This window comes from Aedes albopictus, chromosome 1 (assembly GCF_035046485.1).
Source record: "Aedes albopictus strain Foshan chromosome 1, AalbF5, whole genome shotgun sequence".
In the NCBI taxonomy this organism is placed as follows: Eukaryota; Metazoa; Arthropoda; class Insecta; order Diptera; family Culicidae; genus Aedes; species Aedes albopictus.
The window spans coordinates 234952388-234970544 of record NC_085136.1 but is presented as its reverse complement, the minus strand read 5'-3'; the positions used below and the strand labels follow the sequence as shown (position 1 = coordinate 234970544).

Here is an 18157-nt window from a genome sequence, read left to right as displayed (position 1 = left end):
CACCACTCCACTACCGCCAAGATAGATTCATCAGCCAAATGACTCTTCCATAGCAAAATTCCAACTAATTTAGTTGAAACACAATCCGCTAGCCAGAAAACCAGAGGACCTGGAGGCACCAGAACCAGTCGTCGCTTGAATGTTATATGATGCAAAAAGTCCGGCCTCGAATCCGGTGCGGTTGTAAACAAAACTAACAAAAAAAATCGAGAAAAATTGACATTTTGGGCTAGAGATGTACACCGATTTTATTCGATTTGATATGATTATGCAAAAATTATAATCGATTTTATCGGATATTTCGGATATGGATGATTTTGATCGATTTTTGTCCATTTCTTCAGTTTCGTTAAAATTATGAAAAAAAATAAGAATCCTTGTAAGTTTTGGTCAGTTTTGGCTAAAAATCTATGTTATCTGGAAGAGTCGTCCCCCTCGGGACAAAACAAAAACACAAAAAAAACACCCCCGCACCAGCTGCGCAGTTTCCAAAGTGAATTTGCCGCGCGGACGGCTGCCGAGGAGCGATTACATCTACAGCACATTCCCGGAGGAAGACTCGGTGTCGCAATCGAGGTCGAAACATTTCCGAACTTCTGTGCCCGGACCGGAGCAATTTGGCGAGCTTGAATGGCTCAAACTGGTCGTCAGCCACCCCACCGGTTCACAGACAGACGGATCGACTACCTGGGAGGATGCCTCGGAGGATGCTGCTGCTGACGAATCGCAAGACGACTTGCTGATAACAATATGTATGCAGTAAGTATAACGTTAGTTGGAATCATCGTTGATTTAATGCATTAATTCTTTTCATGTTGCACAACAGTACGACCCGTGGTGGATCTGGCACTAATCACCCTGGAAATCAGTCGTGTAGCCGAAAATGTTCCGTGATTTTAGCAGTGATGTGGAAAACATGTGCTTGTCCAACGCCTTCATCAGTTGAAAATTTGGCCCGGAACATGTTGAAGATGCTTAGTAAGCGGCGAACTACAGATTGAGCCATTAGAGACCAGCCTTGGAACAAGCCAAAGACTATGGAATACTATCCTGTACGAGACGGTGCAGTCCAAATAGATATGAAATCTGGATACTGTCTGCGAGTGCTGATGCATGGTCAATAGCGATATCGAAACCGTGCAACAACTTCTTAGAACCATTTTGGAATGCCTGAAAGACCCGAACAATATCGTGCTATGGAGCTATGGAGATCTCGTTTGCCGTGAACAAATGGGTCATGTCCATGGAGTTGTTGGTTTTCCTGAAAAACATCGTATGCACTGGCTCCGTCACCTTTTGCCGCATCGTACCCACCCGCATCCGGAAACACATCAGTCCGATCTTGGGAAAAAGCGCAGTGCACATAATAACCAATGATTTATGTATTATATCTGTATTATCAATAATGAATATATTAACCACAGTTGGTTGTGGGGGTTTCGCAGGGATGTTGGGTCCATAGCTATCCAAAATTAATCAATTCTACCGTGGGGTGCCCATATTTCGTGCACTTAAGATTTCTCAAAGTTTGATAAATGACAGACAATTTATCATAAGGTATACCGCATTTAGTTCACCACTGGACTGCGCACTGAGTCTTCATAAGTGCGAAAACGTAAATAAAACTGCGCGATTGCATCAAATCAAATTGATGTCTTCGGCGCACTATTTCTTCGACGTATGCTGAATAAGTGCTCTGAAGACACCAAGTTGATTGGATACAATCGCGCACTTCTATTTGCGTTTTCGCACTCGTGAAAACTAGTGCGATAGTCCAGTGGTGAACTAAATGCGCTATATATCAAATTAAATTCTTCTGTGATACTTAGTACAGACACTAGTTCCCAAGAAAAATATAAATTAGGCAACTTATCATTACACAACTTAGTTACAGTAATAATTTTAACTTGTTTAAAAGTGCCAAATTTCGTGAGCGGATTCCAAATTTCGTTCAAAATGGATCCTAATTTCGCTCACGATAAAAGTCGAAGAATTCACCTAAATGTGTTAATTTTCAAATCGTAGTATACTTGTTGAATACACATGAAACCATAACGTGGATATTTAAGGCGATTTTTTTGACGAAATATGAGTGAATATCTTGGTGAATATGTGCTTTTCCCCAGATATGTCCCGGATGTTTAAGATTTCCAAAATTCCTTTTGAGTTTTTATTGTCCATTGTTTGGTTTTCGTCTATTTTTGTTCTTTAATTTATTGTGGATTTACCGACTACTTGTATTCCACCAGTCACTTAAGTTGTCGTTTTAATATTAAAGTCAATTTTATTGTCAAAACATGAATGCCATTGTGGCAACGAGGAATAGCGCATTTACTAAAAATGTTAAAGCTCATTTCTAAGTTCCTCTTTTTATAAAGCGGCTACTTTGGAACGGTTACTCAAGTGACCGGTGGAATACAGTAGCCGGTAAATCCACAATACATTCTTTTATAATATTGGTTTGCCATTGGAGTAGAATCAGTAGAATATTCATAAGCCTAACTGACGTCAGTAATATGGCTTGATTCAATTTTTAGGTAATTTTTTTTTGGATTCTATGACACAAAAAGGCTCATTCCAGATAGGGTGGTTCTATTAAGTGTCTCCTTCAAATTTGTGCTGCGAAACTTGGGTTTGTGCAAGTAATTTATTTGAATGACCATCGACGGCATTTTCACTGTTAGTAGGTGTCCAGTCGGCGGAACGAGAACAGCTTTCGGTAGCACTTGTGTTGACAAGCTGGCCACGATCTGGTCCAGTGGGAAGATGCACACATCTTGACCAACGGTGGCAACCAGAATCAATCGACTGCTGTTGGGCACGGTATGGTTCCCGCATCAAACGTGGACTAGTCAGCCCCCACCTAGATGGAAATCTTCGCTGCTGATCATTGGTCCTGGCTGCAATTGAATTTGAATGTGGCACCACGGGAAACAGTTGCTAAAAAAATAATCATTATTCAATAAAATCGTTTTCTAAAACCTAAGTAAATACCTTTATTGCTCGAGGAATCGGAGGAATCCGTTTGGCTTAAGTGCCAATCTTCACAAAAATCAATAAACACAACGACGTAAGTAACAGTCCTAACCAACATAACAGCTGGCTACATGACGTAAACACACCGACGAAAGCAACATAAATTCGCGTAACGCGACGTAACGCACATGACGAAAGTAACCGAGAGGTTTCAGAATGACTTAACAAAATGTCTTATGTAAGTTTTCTGACCCCAAACGACGTAAAATTGATTTGAAGCAAAAAACTAATGTTTTTTCAAACTTTATCCGTATTTTTAATTAGGAAGCAATAAATGCTGTTATCTGATGTCGTTGGCGCGTATTTATTATACTGGTTTCGGTTTTATCGTTAAATAGGATTTAAAAATGTAAATCAAAACTTTGAATTCGATTTTCTCGATAAAATCAAAATGTTACTTAGGGCGTATTCAAAATTTGCTCTTGATTTATCCTCATATTTTCGAAGAAACACCCATAATTGCCAGCGTTCGCCTGACCGCTGCCATATTCTCAAGCCGGAAAGTGACAAAGTGCCGATTACCCAGATCTTTACCCAGATTCAACCAATCTGGGTTTTCGGGTTACCCGGATTTTGACAACTGCTAACAACATGAAAATCCGGGTAGAATCGACCCAGGCGATGGGTAGTTTCAGGTTAGCGTGTGGTTGACGTCCGCGCTACCCCGCTGAGTGGACCACTTGATCGTACACTCAGAAATAAAAGTATACACTATTATTTATGCATTTTGTATCCGCATCTCTCTCACTCTCTTTCTGCACAGAAAACAGACATCCAGGCTACACTGAAATAAATTTTGTTGTCGTTTCCACCGAATCCATGGTAGAATTAAGAACTGTACCAACAATTTTCAACCGAATGCAAAATTCTGTTAATTGTACTGAAACATTGTCAATATTACCATGCGTGTATTACTGTTGACTAAAAACATTCTTGGTTCTACTATTTGGGCATTGTAATTTCGACCATGTAGACTTGAATGTTGCGCGTCTTAGATAAACATGGTCAAAAATACAATGTCAAAATAGTAACATCAAGAATGTTTTTAGTCAATGGTACTTCACGCATGGTAATATTGACAATGTTTCAGTACAATTAACAGAATTTTGCATTCGGTTGAAAATTGTTGGTACAGTTCTTAATTTTACCATGGATTCGGTGGAAACAACAACAAAATTTATTTCAGTGTAGAACAAATTTCATTTGAAAAGTTGTGTATGGATTTGAATCTTTACTTGAGTAAAGTGCCCCACACAATGCATCCGTTTGCGTGTGCGTGACAGTAGTTTGACACATTTCCCATGGGAAAACTGTCAAAAAAACGCAAACCTCGACGGAACGGACGCTATGTGTTCCAGGCTTAAGGTTGCAAACCAATACACGATGACAGTAAACAGCACGGAGGAAGTTAGGCGTTCGACACTGTTAGGCATTTGTTAGTTATGTTGCTCATCGAAAAATTTTCGAGAGCATAAATCATAACCCCGAATTCATGCTGAATGTTCGATTTTTTCGCGCGTCATTGACAGTTGAGCAAATGGCAGCGGAAAAAAACTTTGTTAGTTGCGGCAGCTTAAACATCGCGTTCGTCGGTCGAAAAAATGAGAAAAATTTGCGCGTTTCAATCAGTTTAAACTCGTAGGAACCATTTCAGTCGTTCCGTCGTCCAACCCGTCAGTTCCTTGTCGCTGCTGCTGGCCAATAAGTTCGGTTCGTTCTCTTCGCACTGTCGCTGGAACCAGTCATCACGAAAACAGTGTCCGATTCCGTTAAGTTTGGCCTCATCGTGTCGGTGAGTCACTTTTATTTTAATTCAGTTTTAATTTAATGTAGATTGATTTTCAATTTAATTTTAATAATTTAATCGCAGACAGACGTTCTAGCTCGAACAAATTTATTCAAATTTTCTATGTAAATTTTCACTAGTGACACCTACACTGACAAAATTCCAATATTTTTTTATATGTGCCTAAACACATAATATTTTAAAAGCACAGCACTAATTAATATTATAATACAACGTCATACTGCGTATACTGATTGCTTTTATGATTTATGTGTGAAGATCACATAGTAAAAATCTATAGAGCTTCACACATAAATCATATATACGGGATGAACTATACTGCCCATAACTGCATATTTGTAACATTTGCATATTTTGCTGGTATTGAGTTAATATCGGGGATCATCATCAAATCACAAGTGCTTTCGACCACCTGAATAAAAAAATCAAGTTTGTTCTAGGATTTATGAAAAAAATACCAAGTCATTTTGTCTCATTGAGCAATGTGATCGCATAACAGTCACACTAGGAAAATAGATTGGCTTTAAAGCGTGACATCAATCATACTGAGGTTCGATTTATTTTTTGATAATTCCCCCAGCATACAGGAACTGACGTAGACAATTTGATTGCTATACGACTGATGACAAATCTATGGAAAATTTTTAAAATTTCGATTCATTCCTATACTATTCAAAGTTGCAACTTTGGGTTCCATTTTCTCCAATGCCTACTTTTGTCGAATGTTACTGTTATGCGGTTATGGGCAGTATAATGAACAACAACGATGACGGCGGCATCAACAGCAGCAGCAGCTCGGAGTAACCGTCACCCGAACCTACCCGAGCTACCATTTTGCAGGCAGGGAAAAAGAATGGTGTTTAGTTGAAGTGATTCTGCTGGTAAAGCGAACGGTAAATTGAAAATTTGTTTTGAATAAGCAATATTGCGATATTTATTTCAAGATTTTATTTTACAGTGCCCAAAAAGAATCGACAGGAATCGATTTCCCATCTCGTTAGGGGTTTTTTCGATGTCATGGATCCGGCGGATCTGTCTGTTTTGGCGTCCGGTGCTGGATCTCTAATTTACTGATTAGCAGCAGTGAAAACTTCAACCGGATACGGAATCCGATTATTCAGATGATGAAGGTGCTGCGGAATTTGCAACGAAACCTACCTTGCACCGAAAAATGACCAACATGTCCGAACCTTGTCAGTACGAGTGAAGTACGGAGCTTGGTACAAAGGAGGAAACGGATGCGGTGGAAATTACGGACGGAATCGTGCTATCGTTGGATGATCCGGTGATGGATGTGCTGACGGTTATACAAGTGGTGTAGGCAATCGGGGTGGATACGCGTCGTTCTGGGCAATAGGCTTGTGATCCGGAAGATTGAAGGCGAATACCTGTGTCTCACTGCGTAATTATTGATTGATGCACCAAGCGATAAGAAGAAGCAGTTTTGACATCCAAGCGGTGTGCCGTTTACTTCCATCGACCAATCAGCGACGAGGATCTCATCGACGGCACACCGCTTGGATGTCACCTCCTCTTCTTTTTTTCGCTTGGTGCATCAATCAATGGAGAGAGTCTGTTTCAGAACGAAACGAATGGAATATCCTCGTAAGCATGGAACGGAGTATTGGAAGTATTGTTGAAAGCAAATGAAACCAATAAATACCATGGATGCTGTGTCTATATTTTATTTACTCTATTTCATCATTAAAAATCAAAGGAAAATAGTCTTTAATTATCTAACAAAGAAAAAGCAGTAAAAACAAAAGCAAAAAACAATTACAAACACTATTGAAAACTATGTTAGTCGGTTCATTACATTCATATTTGATCATTTTTTAAATGTATGTACTCGACACATAATATCGATAAGCGCGAAGTTCATCGTCGAATATGTGTCATACAAATAATGTTTATGTTTAGTTTCTAATTGCAAAAATCTATATCAGGTGACACATAAACCTAATATGGATAATTCTCTCAGTGTACACCACTTGTATAACCGTCAGCACATCCATCACCGGATCATCCAACGATAGCACGATTCCGTCCGTAATTTCCACCGCATCCGTTTCCTCCTTTGTACCAAGCTCCGTACTTCACTCGTACTGACAAGGTTCGGACATGTTGGTCATTTTTCGGTGCAAGGTAGGTTTCGTTGCAAATTCCGCAGCACCTTCATCATCTGAATAATCGGATCCCGTATCCGGTTGAAGTTTTCACTGCTGCTAATCAGTAAATTAGAGATCCAGCACCGGACGCCAAAACAGACAGATCCGCCGGATCCATGACATCGAAAAAACCCCTAACGAGATGGGAAATCGATTCCTGTCGATTCTTTTTGGGCACTGTAAAATAAAATCTTGAAATAAATATCGCAATATTGCTTATTCAAAACAAATTTTCAATTTACCGTTCGCTTTACCAGCAGAATCACTTCAACTAAACACCATTCTTTTTCCCTGCCTGCAAAATGGTAGCTCGGGTAGGTTCGGGTGACGGTTACTCCGAGCTGCTGCTGCTGTTGATGCCGCCGTCATCGTTGTTGTTCATTATAGTTCATCCCGTATATATGATTTATGTGTGAAGCTCTATAGATTTTTACTATGTGGTCTTCACACATAAATCATAAAAGCAATCAGTATACGCAGTATGACGTTGTATTATAATATTAATTAGTGCTGTGCTTTTAAAATATTATGTGTTTAGGCACATATAAAAAAATATTGGAATTTTGTCAGTGTATAGTGGTCGTCCGGAAGCCCAACGGAAGAGTTCGGATCTGCGCCGATTTTTCAACGGGTTTGAACGACGTCCTTGAGTCCAACCAATACCCGCTGCCGTTACCTGAAGATATTTTCTCGAAGATGTCGGGATGTCGGTACTTCAGCCATATCGACCTTTCCGATGCCTATCTTCAGGTGGAGGTGGATGAAAGCTGTCAAAACCTGCTCACCATCAACACCCACAAGGGGCTCTATCAATTCACCCGCTTGTCCCCTGGCATCAAGTCAGCCCCGGGGGCATTCCAACAGTTGGTAGATGCAATGCTTGCAGGACTCGAATTCACCTGCGGCTACCTGGATGACGTTCTTCTGGGCGGCCGAACTGAAGAAGAACACAATCGGAATCCAGGCTTGATAATGCTCCTCGAAATCAAAAGAGTATTGCAACATGCTCTAGAGCGGTGTTTTGCTTTTGCCTCGTCGCGAGGGAGCGAACGAACCGCAAACAGAGAGGCAATAAAAACTGAGCGAGGAAGAGGGGAACGAAAAAAGAGCCGATGATTATTTCGGGTTTTTGAGTGCGATTTTTGCCTCGAGAGTCTTTGTTTGTATGGGAGTGGAACTCGCGAGAGCTTTTTGAGTGTGAGTGGACGTGAGAAACACAACAAGAAATTATGAGTGTTGGACGAACTCCTCGCTGCGCGGCAAGCTCGCGCTCGCAGCTGTTGAGGATTTGCGTTGTGATTTCTGAGTTTTATTTTCACTCCTCAAAAAATCGCCGAAATCGCTTCCTCATTTTCTCGCGAGGGAGTTTCTGTCAAGCCTGTCGGAATCTCGAGCGTCTGATGAACCGATTGCAGGAATATGGTTTCACCGTGAGAATTGAAAAATGCAGCTTCAACATGCAACAAGTCGATTATCTCGGGCAGATCATGGACGGCGATGGTGTGCGACCTGACCCCGACAAGGTTGCTGCTATTGCCAACATGCCGCCACCCCACGACCCAGGTAACCACTAAGCACTGTCGTAAGCGGTCTAAAGGTCATTCAGCAGCTTCTCCGTGTCATTAGGCTCTGTATGTGATTTTCAAATACTCACAGGCATTATAAATTGTAAGCACTAAAATAAGCCGTATATTAGTATATTACGCTACACTGCAGTGCTTACAAATCCAGAGCCTGTGAGCCGAATTAGAAGCCTGACAGTGCTGTTAAAAGGCTTGGCGTACATGACGTTTATATCAATCAGAGCTGATTTGAAACAAAACAAAACTGAACCGTCGGAGAACAATGAAATATCATCGGAACTTTTGTACGATAGATTGGGTGTTGGATGATTATCGTCATCTCGCCACTATAAACAACAAATTAATGTACAGCTGCTTCCTCGATCATCTATTACGAATGCATCAGATGTTTACCTGTGCAGCTGTAATCGGTTTACCCGAGCTTTTACCTACAGATGAATACCAAAAGTAGTCGACGAGCCGCATTTTGATTCCTCCTGTTATAAAACCTCGTCAACCTTCCAAACTTCCCTAGCTGCATCTCCCGCAGAACCACCATCCATAAAACCATTTCCCCGACCATTTCATACATTTCGTATGCGGCCACTTTGTGCCCGATTCCACATCCGACCATCGGATCATTCTAAACATTTCGGTTCGGAACATCAATGCTGTCCCAACTTGTTGCCTCCTTTTCCTCAAATACGGTACTGAGCTAACCGATCTCACGCTGCATCAATGGATCAGATGGAAAACGTGACGAAATAAACTTGAAAACAGCAAGCCCGAAGATTATCAGTTCGAATCTGGATCAGCGGGCCGTAAAAATCGAAGAAAATGACTTCGATGGAAAGGCATCCGGAGCAAAACATAAAGATAAATAACTTTTTTTTCTTTTTCCTTAACCCACTTTTGACAGCTCTTTCACCAGAGACTCGGTACGCAGATTGAAGCTGGCCGTATATCAGCCGAATATTTCGCCAAAAGTGGCTTTTTGATGGCGCAGGTGGAAAAACGGCAGCAGAGAACAGCGTGCGGGAATCGGGATAGGAAGCGCGAAATGAAAAACACATTTAGACGCGACGATGTCGTAGGGTATGTGCAGTGAAAAATAACGGTTAAGACTCGCTGTCGATGTCGGCGGCGTCGGCGTCGGCTCGATGGGGTCTGCAGTCGGGTGGAGATGAATTCTCTATGTGGCGCACCGAGGGGCGCGCTGATGTGGAGCAGTGCAACAGTACACTCTCAACACTCCTCCTTACTGTGGAAATGCTTCACTGAGGGTCTCCCAATCGCAGCAGCTCGCAACACCTCTTATGCTTCAATGGACCCAGCGGCTTTGTGAACACGTCCGCCAGCATCTCCTCAGTTGGGCAGTACTGTAGGGCTATCTCCTTCGCAACGCACAGCTCGTACACGAACCGCTGCTTCGTGTCAATATGCTTTGACCGACGGCTCTGCCTCTCGCTTTCCACGAACGTTAGACAGGACTGGTTGTCTTCCATAATCGTTGTAGGCTTCACTTGTCCCTCGCCGAACTCACGAAGCAGCTGCCTCAGCCAGATGGCCTCTTGGCAGGCCTCGCTGAGCGCCACGTACTCGGCCTCCATGGTCGATAGGGTGACGCTGGATTGCCTTCTGCTCGCCCAAGAAATGGTTCCGCCGGCGAACAGGAACACGAACCCCGAAGTCGATCTTCTGGTGCCAGTATCTCCTGCCCAATCGGAATCGGAGTAACCGATCAGGCTCTCCTTCGAATCTCCTCCTAGCTGTACGCTGTAGTCTCGAGTCCCCTTCAGATAACGCAACAATCGCTTTGCTGCGCTCCAGTCTTTTTCAGTGGGCGAACAGAATTTCCGCCCCAGAATCGCTGTACTCGCCACGATATCCGGTCTAGCCACAACACCTAGGTAGAGAAGCGCTCCTACTAGGCTCCGGTATCTCGTTACATCCTCCAAAGGTTGGCTCGTATCCTCGGCCTTTAGGTAGCCGATGTCCATCGGGGATCTCGCTATCTTCGCATCCGCCATGCCGTGCTTCTTGATCAAGTTGTCGATATAGGTTCCGAGACGTATCATGTACCGACCGCTGTCGTGTTCTACTTCCAGGCCAAGGAAATGGCGCACTTGACCCAGGCGAGTCATCTGGAACTCCTGCTGCAGACTCTGGAACAGCTTCGCAATTTCTGCCTCTTCGGATGATGCGATGAGCAGGTCATCAACGTAGACCAACAGGAAGATTGTAGCCGTTGCTGTCTGCTTGATATAGAGGCATGGGTCCGAATCTGCCGGCTTGAATCCGTACTTCGTCAGGGTTTCCTTCAACTTACGGTGCCAGCATCTTGCCGACTGTCGCAGGCCGTATATGCTGCGCCTGAGCCGGCACACCAGCTCCTCCTTTCCCTTTGCTTCGTATCCAACAGGCTGGCGCATGTATATTTCCTCTTCAAGCGATCCGTAGAGATAAGCAATTTTAACGTCGAAGTGCTGGACGATCAACCCTCTCTTGGCCGCTACAGTCAGGAACGTACGCAGGGTAGCATGGCACGTAACCGGAGCAAACGTCTGCTCAAAGTCAACTCCAGGGCGTTGAGAGAACCCCTGGGCGACTATTCGTGCCTTATGTTTCACCACTTCACCGTGCTCGTTCCGCTTCAGACGATAAACCCACTTCGAACCTACCGTCTTTCTCCCAGGTGGCAATGGGACGAGCTTCCAGGTTCCGCACTGCTCATGGGATTCCATTTCATCGTTCATTGCTCGCCGCCATTGCGGGCTCTGCACAGCTTCACGGAATGTCACCGGCTCTTCCATGGCACAAGCAGCGATTCCAGCGTCGTAATCCAGCACATAATCATCAAAGCGCCGCGGGGCCTTACCGCGCGTTTCCCGACGGGATCGTCGGACGTCCTCCACAGCTTCGTCATTCGCAGATTCGAAAGAGTCATTGGCCTCCGAGTTGTCGCTGGCCGGATGCTCCTTCACCTCCTCCTTGAAGGGTATCAGCTTGATTTCGCTGTCCGCCGCCGGTCGCTTGCCAGGATCCGACGGAACTATCGGTATCTCGACGGAAGACGTACCATTTCCGAGTTCCAAGAACTTTGCGTCTCGGCTAATGGTGATGAGGTCCGTTTCCGGGTCCAGAAAACGGTAACCCTTGTGCTCGACCGAATAACCGACGAACACCAGCTTCGTTGCTTTTCCGTCCATTTTGCTGCGCTTGACATCCGGAACATGCACGTAGGCGTGGGAACCGAACACCCGAATATGACTCAAATCCGGCTTGCGGCCCCACCAAAGCTCGTGCGGTGTCTTGGGTACAGACCTGGAGGGCAAACGGTTCTGGAGATAGGTCGCTGTCAACACCGCTTCGCCCCAATAACGCTTGTCGAGCTCGGCGTCCAGCAGCATGCAGGTGGCCATCTCGGTAAAGTGCCCCACACAATGCATCCGTTTGCGTGTGCGTGACAGTAGTTTGACACATTTCCCATGGGAAAACTGTCAAAAAAACGCAAACCTCGACGGAACGGACGCTATGTGTTCCAGGCTTAATGGAACGGTTCTTCCGTTCTGCCACTCCATTCTGCTGGGGCGTGTAGGGCGTAGTGAATTGCGGTTTGATGCCTTCCTCCTTGTAGAATCTACGAAGTTCCCCGTTGTCAAATTCGCCGCCACCGTCCGAACGGATAACCTTCGGTTTGCGGCCGAAAATGTTCTCGGTCCAGCGAACATAGTCCTTCAGGTTCTGCGCAGCATCGCTCTTGTTTCGTAGCAGATACGTCACGGTGAATCTGCTGTAGTCGTCCACAATGTGCATCACGTACCGATTGCCGCTCGGCGTCGTGTGCTTCATCGGGCCACACAAGTCTGTGTGCACGATATCCAGGACGGCTGAAGACTTCCGGTCAGTTACCGGAGGAAAGGGACTACGGGCAGACTTGCCCTCCAAACAGCACTCACATACTAGTTTGAGATTACAGTCACTCACCTGTATGCCGCTTGCCAGTTGCTCTTTGTTGAGTCGCTCGATGGCCGCCCAGTCGCGGTGGCCCAGCCGGCGATGCCACTGATGTTGGCAGTTCACCAGATGGCCCTCACTCACCTTCAACGAAGACTCACCGCATCGCAGGTAGTACAGGCTGCCGCACCGACCGCCCATGGCAACAACATCGCCGGTAGCATCAACCACCCGGCAACTCGTTTCGTCGAAACACACCGTCAGCTGCTTCTGCGCCAGCTTGTCGACGGATATCAGGCTGGTGGACAGCCCTGGCACGTACTTGACGTCCCCCATGGTGATCCGCACCGTCTTGTTGTCGGCATCGACGCCCATCAGCACTCCGCTTCCTTCACCTTGGATTTGTACCTTCTTGCCGTCCGCTACTGTAATCCAGCCGCCGGGAAATTCCCGCAGCTCCTCGAAAAACGACTTATCGCCGGTCATGTGGGCACTCGCCCCGCTGTCGATGACCCACGACGAACACTTCTCTCCGACAGTGAACGCTACGCTGCGGCTGTCGCTGTGGGCGGCTTTGGCCCCTTCGTTTTTCGGCACATTCCTGTAGTTACCTTCACCTCCCGCCTTGGAGGCAAGCAGCTTCCGACAATTCCGGCGGAGATGGCCGGGCTTCTTACAGTGGTGGCATACACGCGTCTCCTTACCACTGTTTGGCTTGGTTTCCGTTGACCGCATCGCTTTCTCCGGCTTGACCTTCACATCCCCTCGCTCGAGCCGACGATGGTATTCATCCATCAGCTTCGCCTTCACATCGTCCAGGGAGATGTCGTCGTCCGATCGGGAATCGAGCGCTGAAACGATGCTGTCGAACGACGGGGGCAAACTGCGCAGCAGCATGCAAATTTGCGTGTCTTTATCCAGGTCCGTTCCGGCAGCGGTGAGACGATCGAGAGTTTCATCAATCGTCATCAAATGCTGCTCGAGATCACCATTCTCCGGGAGATTGGTCGAGCAAAGCTTCTTCAGCAAACTCACACGGACCGAACGGGAAGTTTTCTGATGGAAATTCCGAAGCGCCTCGAATACACCTCTGGCGGTTGACTTGCCTTTCACCAGCGCTAGCTGGCTGTCCTCCAGCAGGAGCACCAGCGTGGCTCGCGCCTTCCGATCGGCGGCTTTCCACTCGGCGAATTCGTCCTCATCCACTTCGTCGGCGTCCGGGGCGTCGTCCTCGATGACACGCCACAGGTCCTCACGGCAGAGGAGCATTTCCACCCGAACACACCACGTTTGCCAATTTGTCCCATTTAATTTTGGGATCTGGAACTTGGCATCACTCATTGTTTATTTTTGTTTTTAATCGTCCACTTTTCGAAAACACTTTTCTTCTTCTTCGCTCTTTCGCGGTCTTCGCTCCAATCACAAAAAGTTCACCGGGAGCGGATAATCACTGGCTTACGCCCTTCGGCTCTCTTGGCCGGAACACTTTTCGCACTTTCTATTCCGTTCCACAGCCGGGACCATAACCTGATGGCGCAGGTGGAAAAACGGCAGCAGAGAACAGCGTGCGGGAATCGGGATAGGAAGCGCGAAATGAAAAACACATTTAGACGCGACGATGTCGTAGGGTATGTGCAGTGAAAAATAACGGTTAAGACTCGCTGTCGATGTCGGCGGCGTCGGCGTCGGCTCGATGGGGTCTGCAGTCGGGTGGAGATGAATTCTCTATGTGGCGCACCGAGGGGCGCGCTGATGTGGAGCAGTGCAACAGTACACTCTCAACACTTTTTAGCAGATCTATTATAGGATGTAATTCTGAAAAGCTCTGTTGGCACTGTTCTTCATATGAATATAGAACCAACTTGGTGCCAATTTTTACGGCTTAGTGGTTACTTGGGCACTCCGATCGTATTTGGGAGCCGTGAATTACTACGCGAAATACATTCCAGAGATGCGGAAATTGCGGTACCCTATGGACAAACTCCTGAAAGCTGGAGCCAAATGGGACTGGAACACGGCCTGCCAAAACTCGTTCGACCGATTCAAAGAGCTTTTGATGTCCCCGCTGATGCTGACGCACTACAATCCAAAGCTGGATATCGTGGTGTCTGCAGACGCCTCGTCCATCGGCATCGGTGCTAGGATCGCTCATCGACTTCCGGACGGCACTATAAAAGCAATCAGTCATGCGTCCAGAAGTCTCACTCCGGCCGAAGAAAACTACAGCCAGATAGAAAAAGAGGGTTTAGCCTTGATATTCGCCGTCACACGATTCCATCGGATGCTGTTTGGCCGGCATTTCACTCTCGAAACCGACCATAAACCACTGTTGGCCATATTCGGGTCCAAAAAGGGAATACCCGTTTATACCGCCAATAGGCTACAGCGCTGGGCGTTAACCCTCCTTCTATACGACTTCGATATTCAGTACGTGTCAACCGAAAGTTTTGGCTACGCTGATCTTCTATCTAGGCTCATCAACAACCACATTCGCCCGGATGAAGAGTACGTGATTGCGGCCATCGAACTGGAGCACACTTTCCAGGTATAGATAGTAGAGTAAACATAGATCCGTGTTGATGAATCAGTTGTATCCAAACGAACTGTCAAAATCTGTATCCAAACGAGCATGACGTCACGATTTGAACAACATCAATGGAGCGCATGACGTCATATTCAACCGTCGCACTCTTGAAAATTACTACTTACACGCTTGAAACATTTTAGTCAGCGGTGTCCGCGGATCTATGTTTACTCTACTATCTATATTTCCAGGATGCTGTGCAGCAGTCCCTGGAATTCCTGCCGCTAACGTACAAAGCGGTTCAAGAAGAGACCAAAGCAGATCCAGTCCTCCAAGAAGTCGTCAAACACGTTCAGCAGGGCTGGCCAACAAAAAGGAGCGACGTCAGTGAAAATTGTCAGCAGTTCTTCCTTCGAAAGGACGGTTTGTCAGTCATATCCGATTGCCTTGCCTATGGTGAGCGGTTGGTCATCCCGTCGAAGTACCAGAAGAAAGTTCTCCAGATGCTGCACAAGGGACACCCCGGCGTCGAAAGGATGAGAGCAGTTGCCCGCAGTTATGTATACTGGCCGACCATCGACGACAGCATCGCGCAGCTCGTTCGTGCTTGTAAGGAATGTGCGATGTCTGCCAAAACCAACACCAGAGCGAAACTGGAATCTTGGCCGGTACCTCAAAAACCCTGGCAGCGACTGCATATCGACTACGCCGGGCCCGTCGACGATTGGTATTACCTTATACAAGTTGATGCCTTCTCGAAGTGGCCCGAAGTTATCCCAACTCGTCGAATCACAACATCTGCAACGTTGGAAAGCCTTCAAGGAATCTTCGCACGTTTTGGAATGCCAGAGACCTTAGTGAGCGACAACGGCCGTCAGTTCATCAGTGAGCAGTTCGAACGCTACTGTGAAAACAACGGTATTCTACACCTGAAAACGCCGCCATTCCACCCACAGTCCAACGGATTGGCAGAAAGGTTCGTCGACACCTTTAAGCGGACTCTCAAGAAAATTACAGCGGGAGGAGAGGGTCTCACTGAAGCAATCAACACGTTCCTGCTGTGCTACCGTTCCACACCAAACCGAAGCGCTCCGGAAGAGAAGTCCCCTGCCGAGTTACTGCTTGGTAGACCCCTTCAGACATCGCTAGACTTGCTTAAACCTCCAACACCGTTTCACAAAATGGAACAAAGCAAGCAAGACAGCCAATATAACCGCAAACATGGAGCCAAGGCCATCTACTACAATCCCCAGGACCTGGTCTGGGCCAAGGTTTTCAAAAACAACAGTTGGAGTTGGGAAGCAGGTCAGGTGCTTGAGCGCGTGGGGAGCGTAATCTACAACGTTTGGCTGCCGCAGAAAAACACATTAATCCGATCCCACTGTAATCAGCTTCGAAGTCGTACCGTCTTACCCCTCTGGTTCGACACGTTTTAATACGACACTTTTTAAATCGTACCCCGCTTATACGACACATGTCGAATTAAAAAGTGTTCAAATGTCACAGCGATGTACACTGTAAATGCAGAACAGTTTGATATTGTGCTTATACTCGCACCCGCAACAACTCCTCTTGCAGCCGCAAATTTCGGAAGTTCTGAGTTGGTGCTATTCCACACCCAAACCGCCTGGAGACCAATCGGAATGAACTGTGGATGGCAACAATCGTAGAAAGAACAAGCTTTTCATTCGCGCCACAGCAATATTTGATGAAACTATGTTTCATACACACTAAGATTCAGATGTTCCAGCCTCGGTTCCAGCTCAGTAATTTTTTCACTGAGTTCAGTATTTTTTCCATCTTTTTACTGAGTTTTCAACAGCAGATTTATTTCGGTACACTCGGTAATCGTATTTACCGTTCACCAGTAACGATATTTACCGTGCTTCAGTAACTTTTGACAGTTTGTGAGCTGAGCTCGGTAACTCATTTACAGAATATCCGCAAAATAAATAACCGAGCGTACCGAGTTAAATCTGCTGTTGAGAACTCAGTAAAAAGATGGGAAAAATACCGAGCTGATCTTAGTGTGTAACAAATCCGGAAATCAAAACAAAAACAAAAATTGTTGAGTTGCCAAATTTCAATGAGCATGGTAGTGTAGGGTGACCAGTTTGTCGAATTAAAAGTATACCCCGGTTATACGACAACAGTCGGTGTCGTATTAGCGGGGTAATACGGTAACGAATCGGAAACAGCAGATGTAGCAGAAAACGAAACTCCTGTTCAAGTCCCACTGGATATCCTTCTAGACACGTGGGGCCTGAATCCAAGATCTACAGAACCAGAAGAACCGCAGCTGGACCTGGACAGTATTCCAGAGGAACCACGGATGACAGAACCACCCAGGGGTTCTCAACGAAGACGTCAACGCCCACCAAGAAGAGCTGAACAGCAAACGTACATACCTCGCCAATCTTCGCGAAAACGAATGCTGCCTGTGAGGTATGATCCGTTCCATCTTTACTAAAAGGGGGGAGGTGTTGGGAGGACCACCCTGACCGGAGTCAGCACGCAGCCGATGCCTCGCGATGGCTCATCATCTGACAGACCGTCCAATGATAGATGTCATCCACGTCACGGCAAGAGAGAACTGTCATCTTGTAATTTAGTTTGTATACTCGCCTCGCATTATTCGTCCACATGTCCGTGCTATATTTTTAATAAAGTATTTTAATTTGTTATTTGTTGTCGTAATCGCGAGTTTGTTATTACAACATTTATATTGAGTTGTCCAAAAATTGTCTCACGAAACCTAATGCAAGCCTATCCATATACGTGAGAACAAAAGATGTTTACAAAGTTCTTACAGATAGATTAACACGGGAAATCTGAACACAAACCACTACCACACAAGAATTTGGATTGGTCAATATATGGCCTAATTGATTGATGCACCAAGCGAAAAGAAGAAGTTTTGACATCCAAGCGGTGTGCCGTCGATGAGATCCTCGTCGCTGATTGGTCGATGGATGTAAACGGCACACCGCTTGGATGTCAAAACTGCTTCTTCTTATCGCTTGGTGCATCAATCAATAGAGCTTGCTGACGTTTATTCACCTTTCTCTTTCAAACATGCAGGAGGAATAGGATTTGTTGCCAT

The 18157-nt window shown here is 45.8% G+C and overlaps 1 protein-coding gene and 1 long non-coding RNA gene across 2 annotated transcripts; one reads left to right on the top strand and one right to left on the bottom strand.

The window, feature by feature from the left end:
• Positions 1-230: 230 nt before the first annotated feature.
• Positions 231-3678, bottom strand: LOC134286996 (uncharacterized). The gene is made up of 2 exons (XR_009996945.1): positions 2995-3678; positions 231-2940 (listed from the first exon to the last, which is right to left on the bottom strand). It is a non-coding gene; the product is annotated as an uncharacterized LOC134286996 (long non-coding RNA).
• Positions 3679-14481: 10803 nt separating this feature from the next.
• Positions 14482-16532, top strand: LOC134291303 (uncharacterized protein K02A2.6-like). Its single transcript, XM_062858871.1, has 2 exons — positions 14482-15075; positions 15306-16532. The coding sequence occupies exons 1-2, from the start codon at positions 14482-14484 to the stop codon at positions 16488-16490; spliced, it is 1779 nt and encodes a 592-aa protein (XP_062714855.1). The 3' UTR covers positions 16491-16532.
• The last annotated feature ends 1625 nt before the right edge of the window (positions 16533-18157 follow it).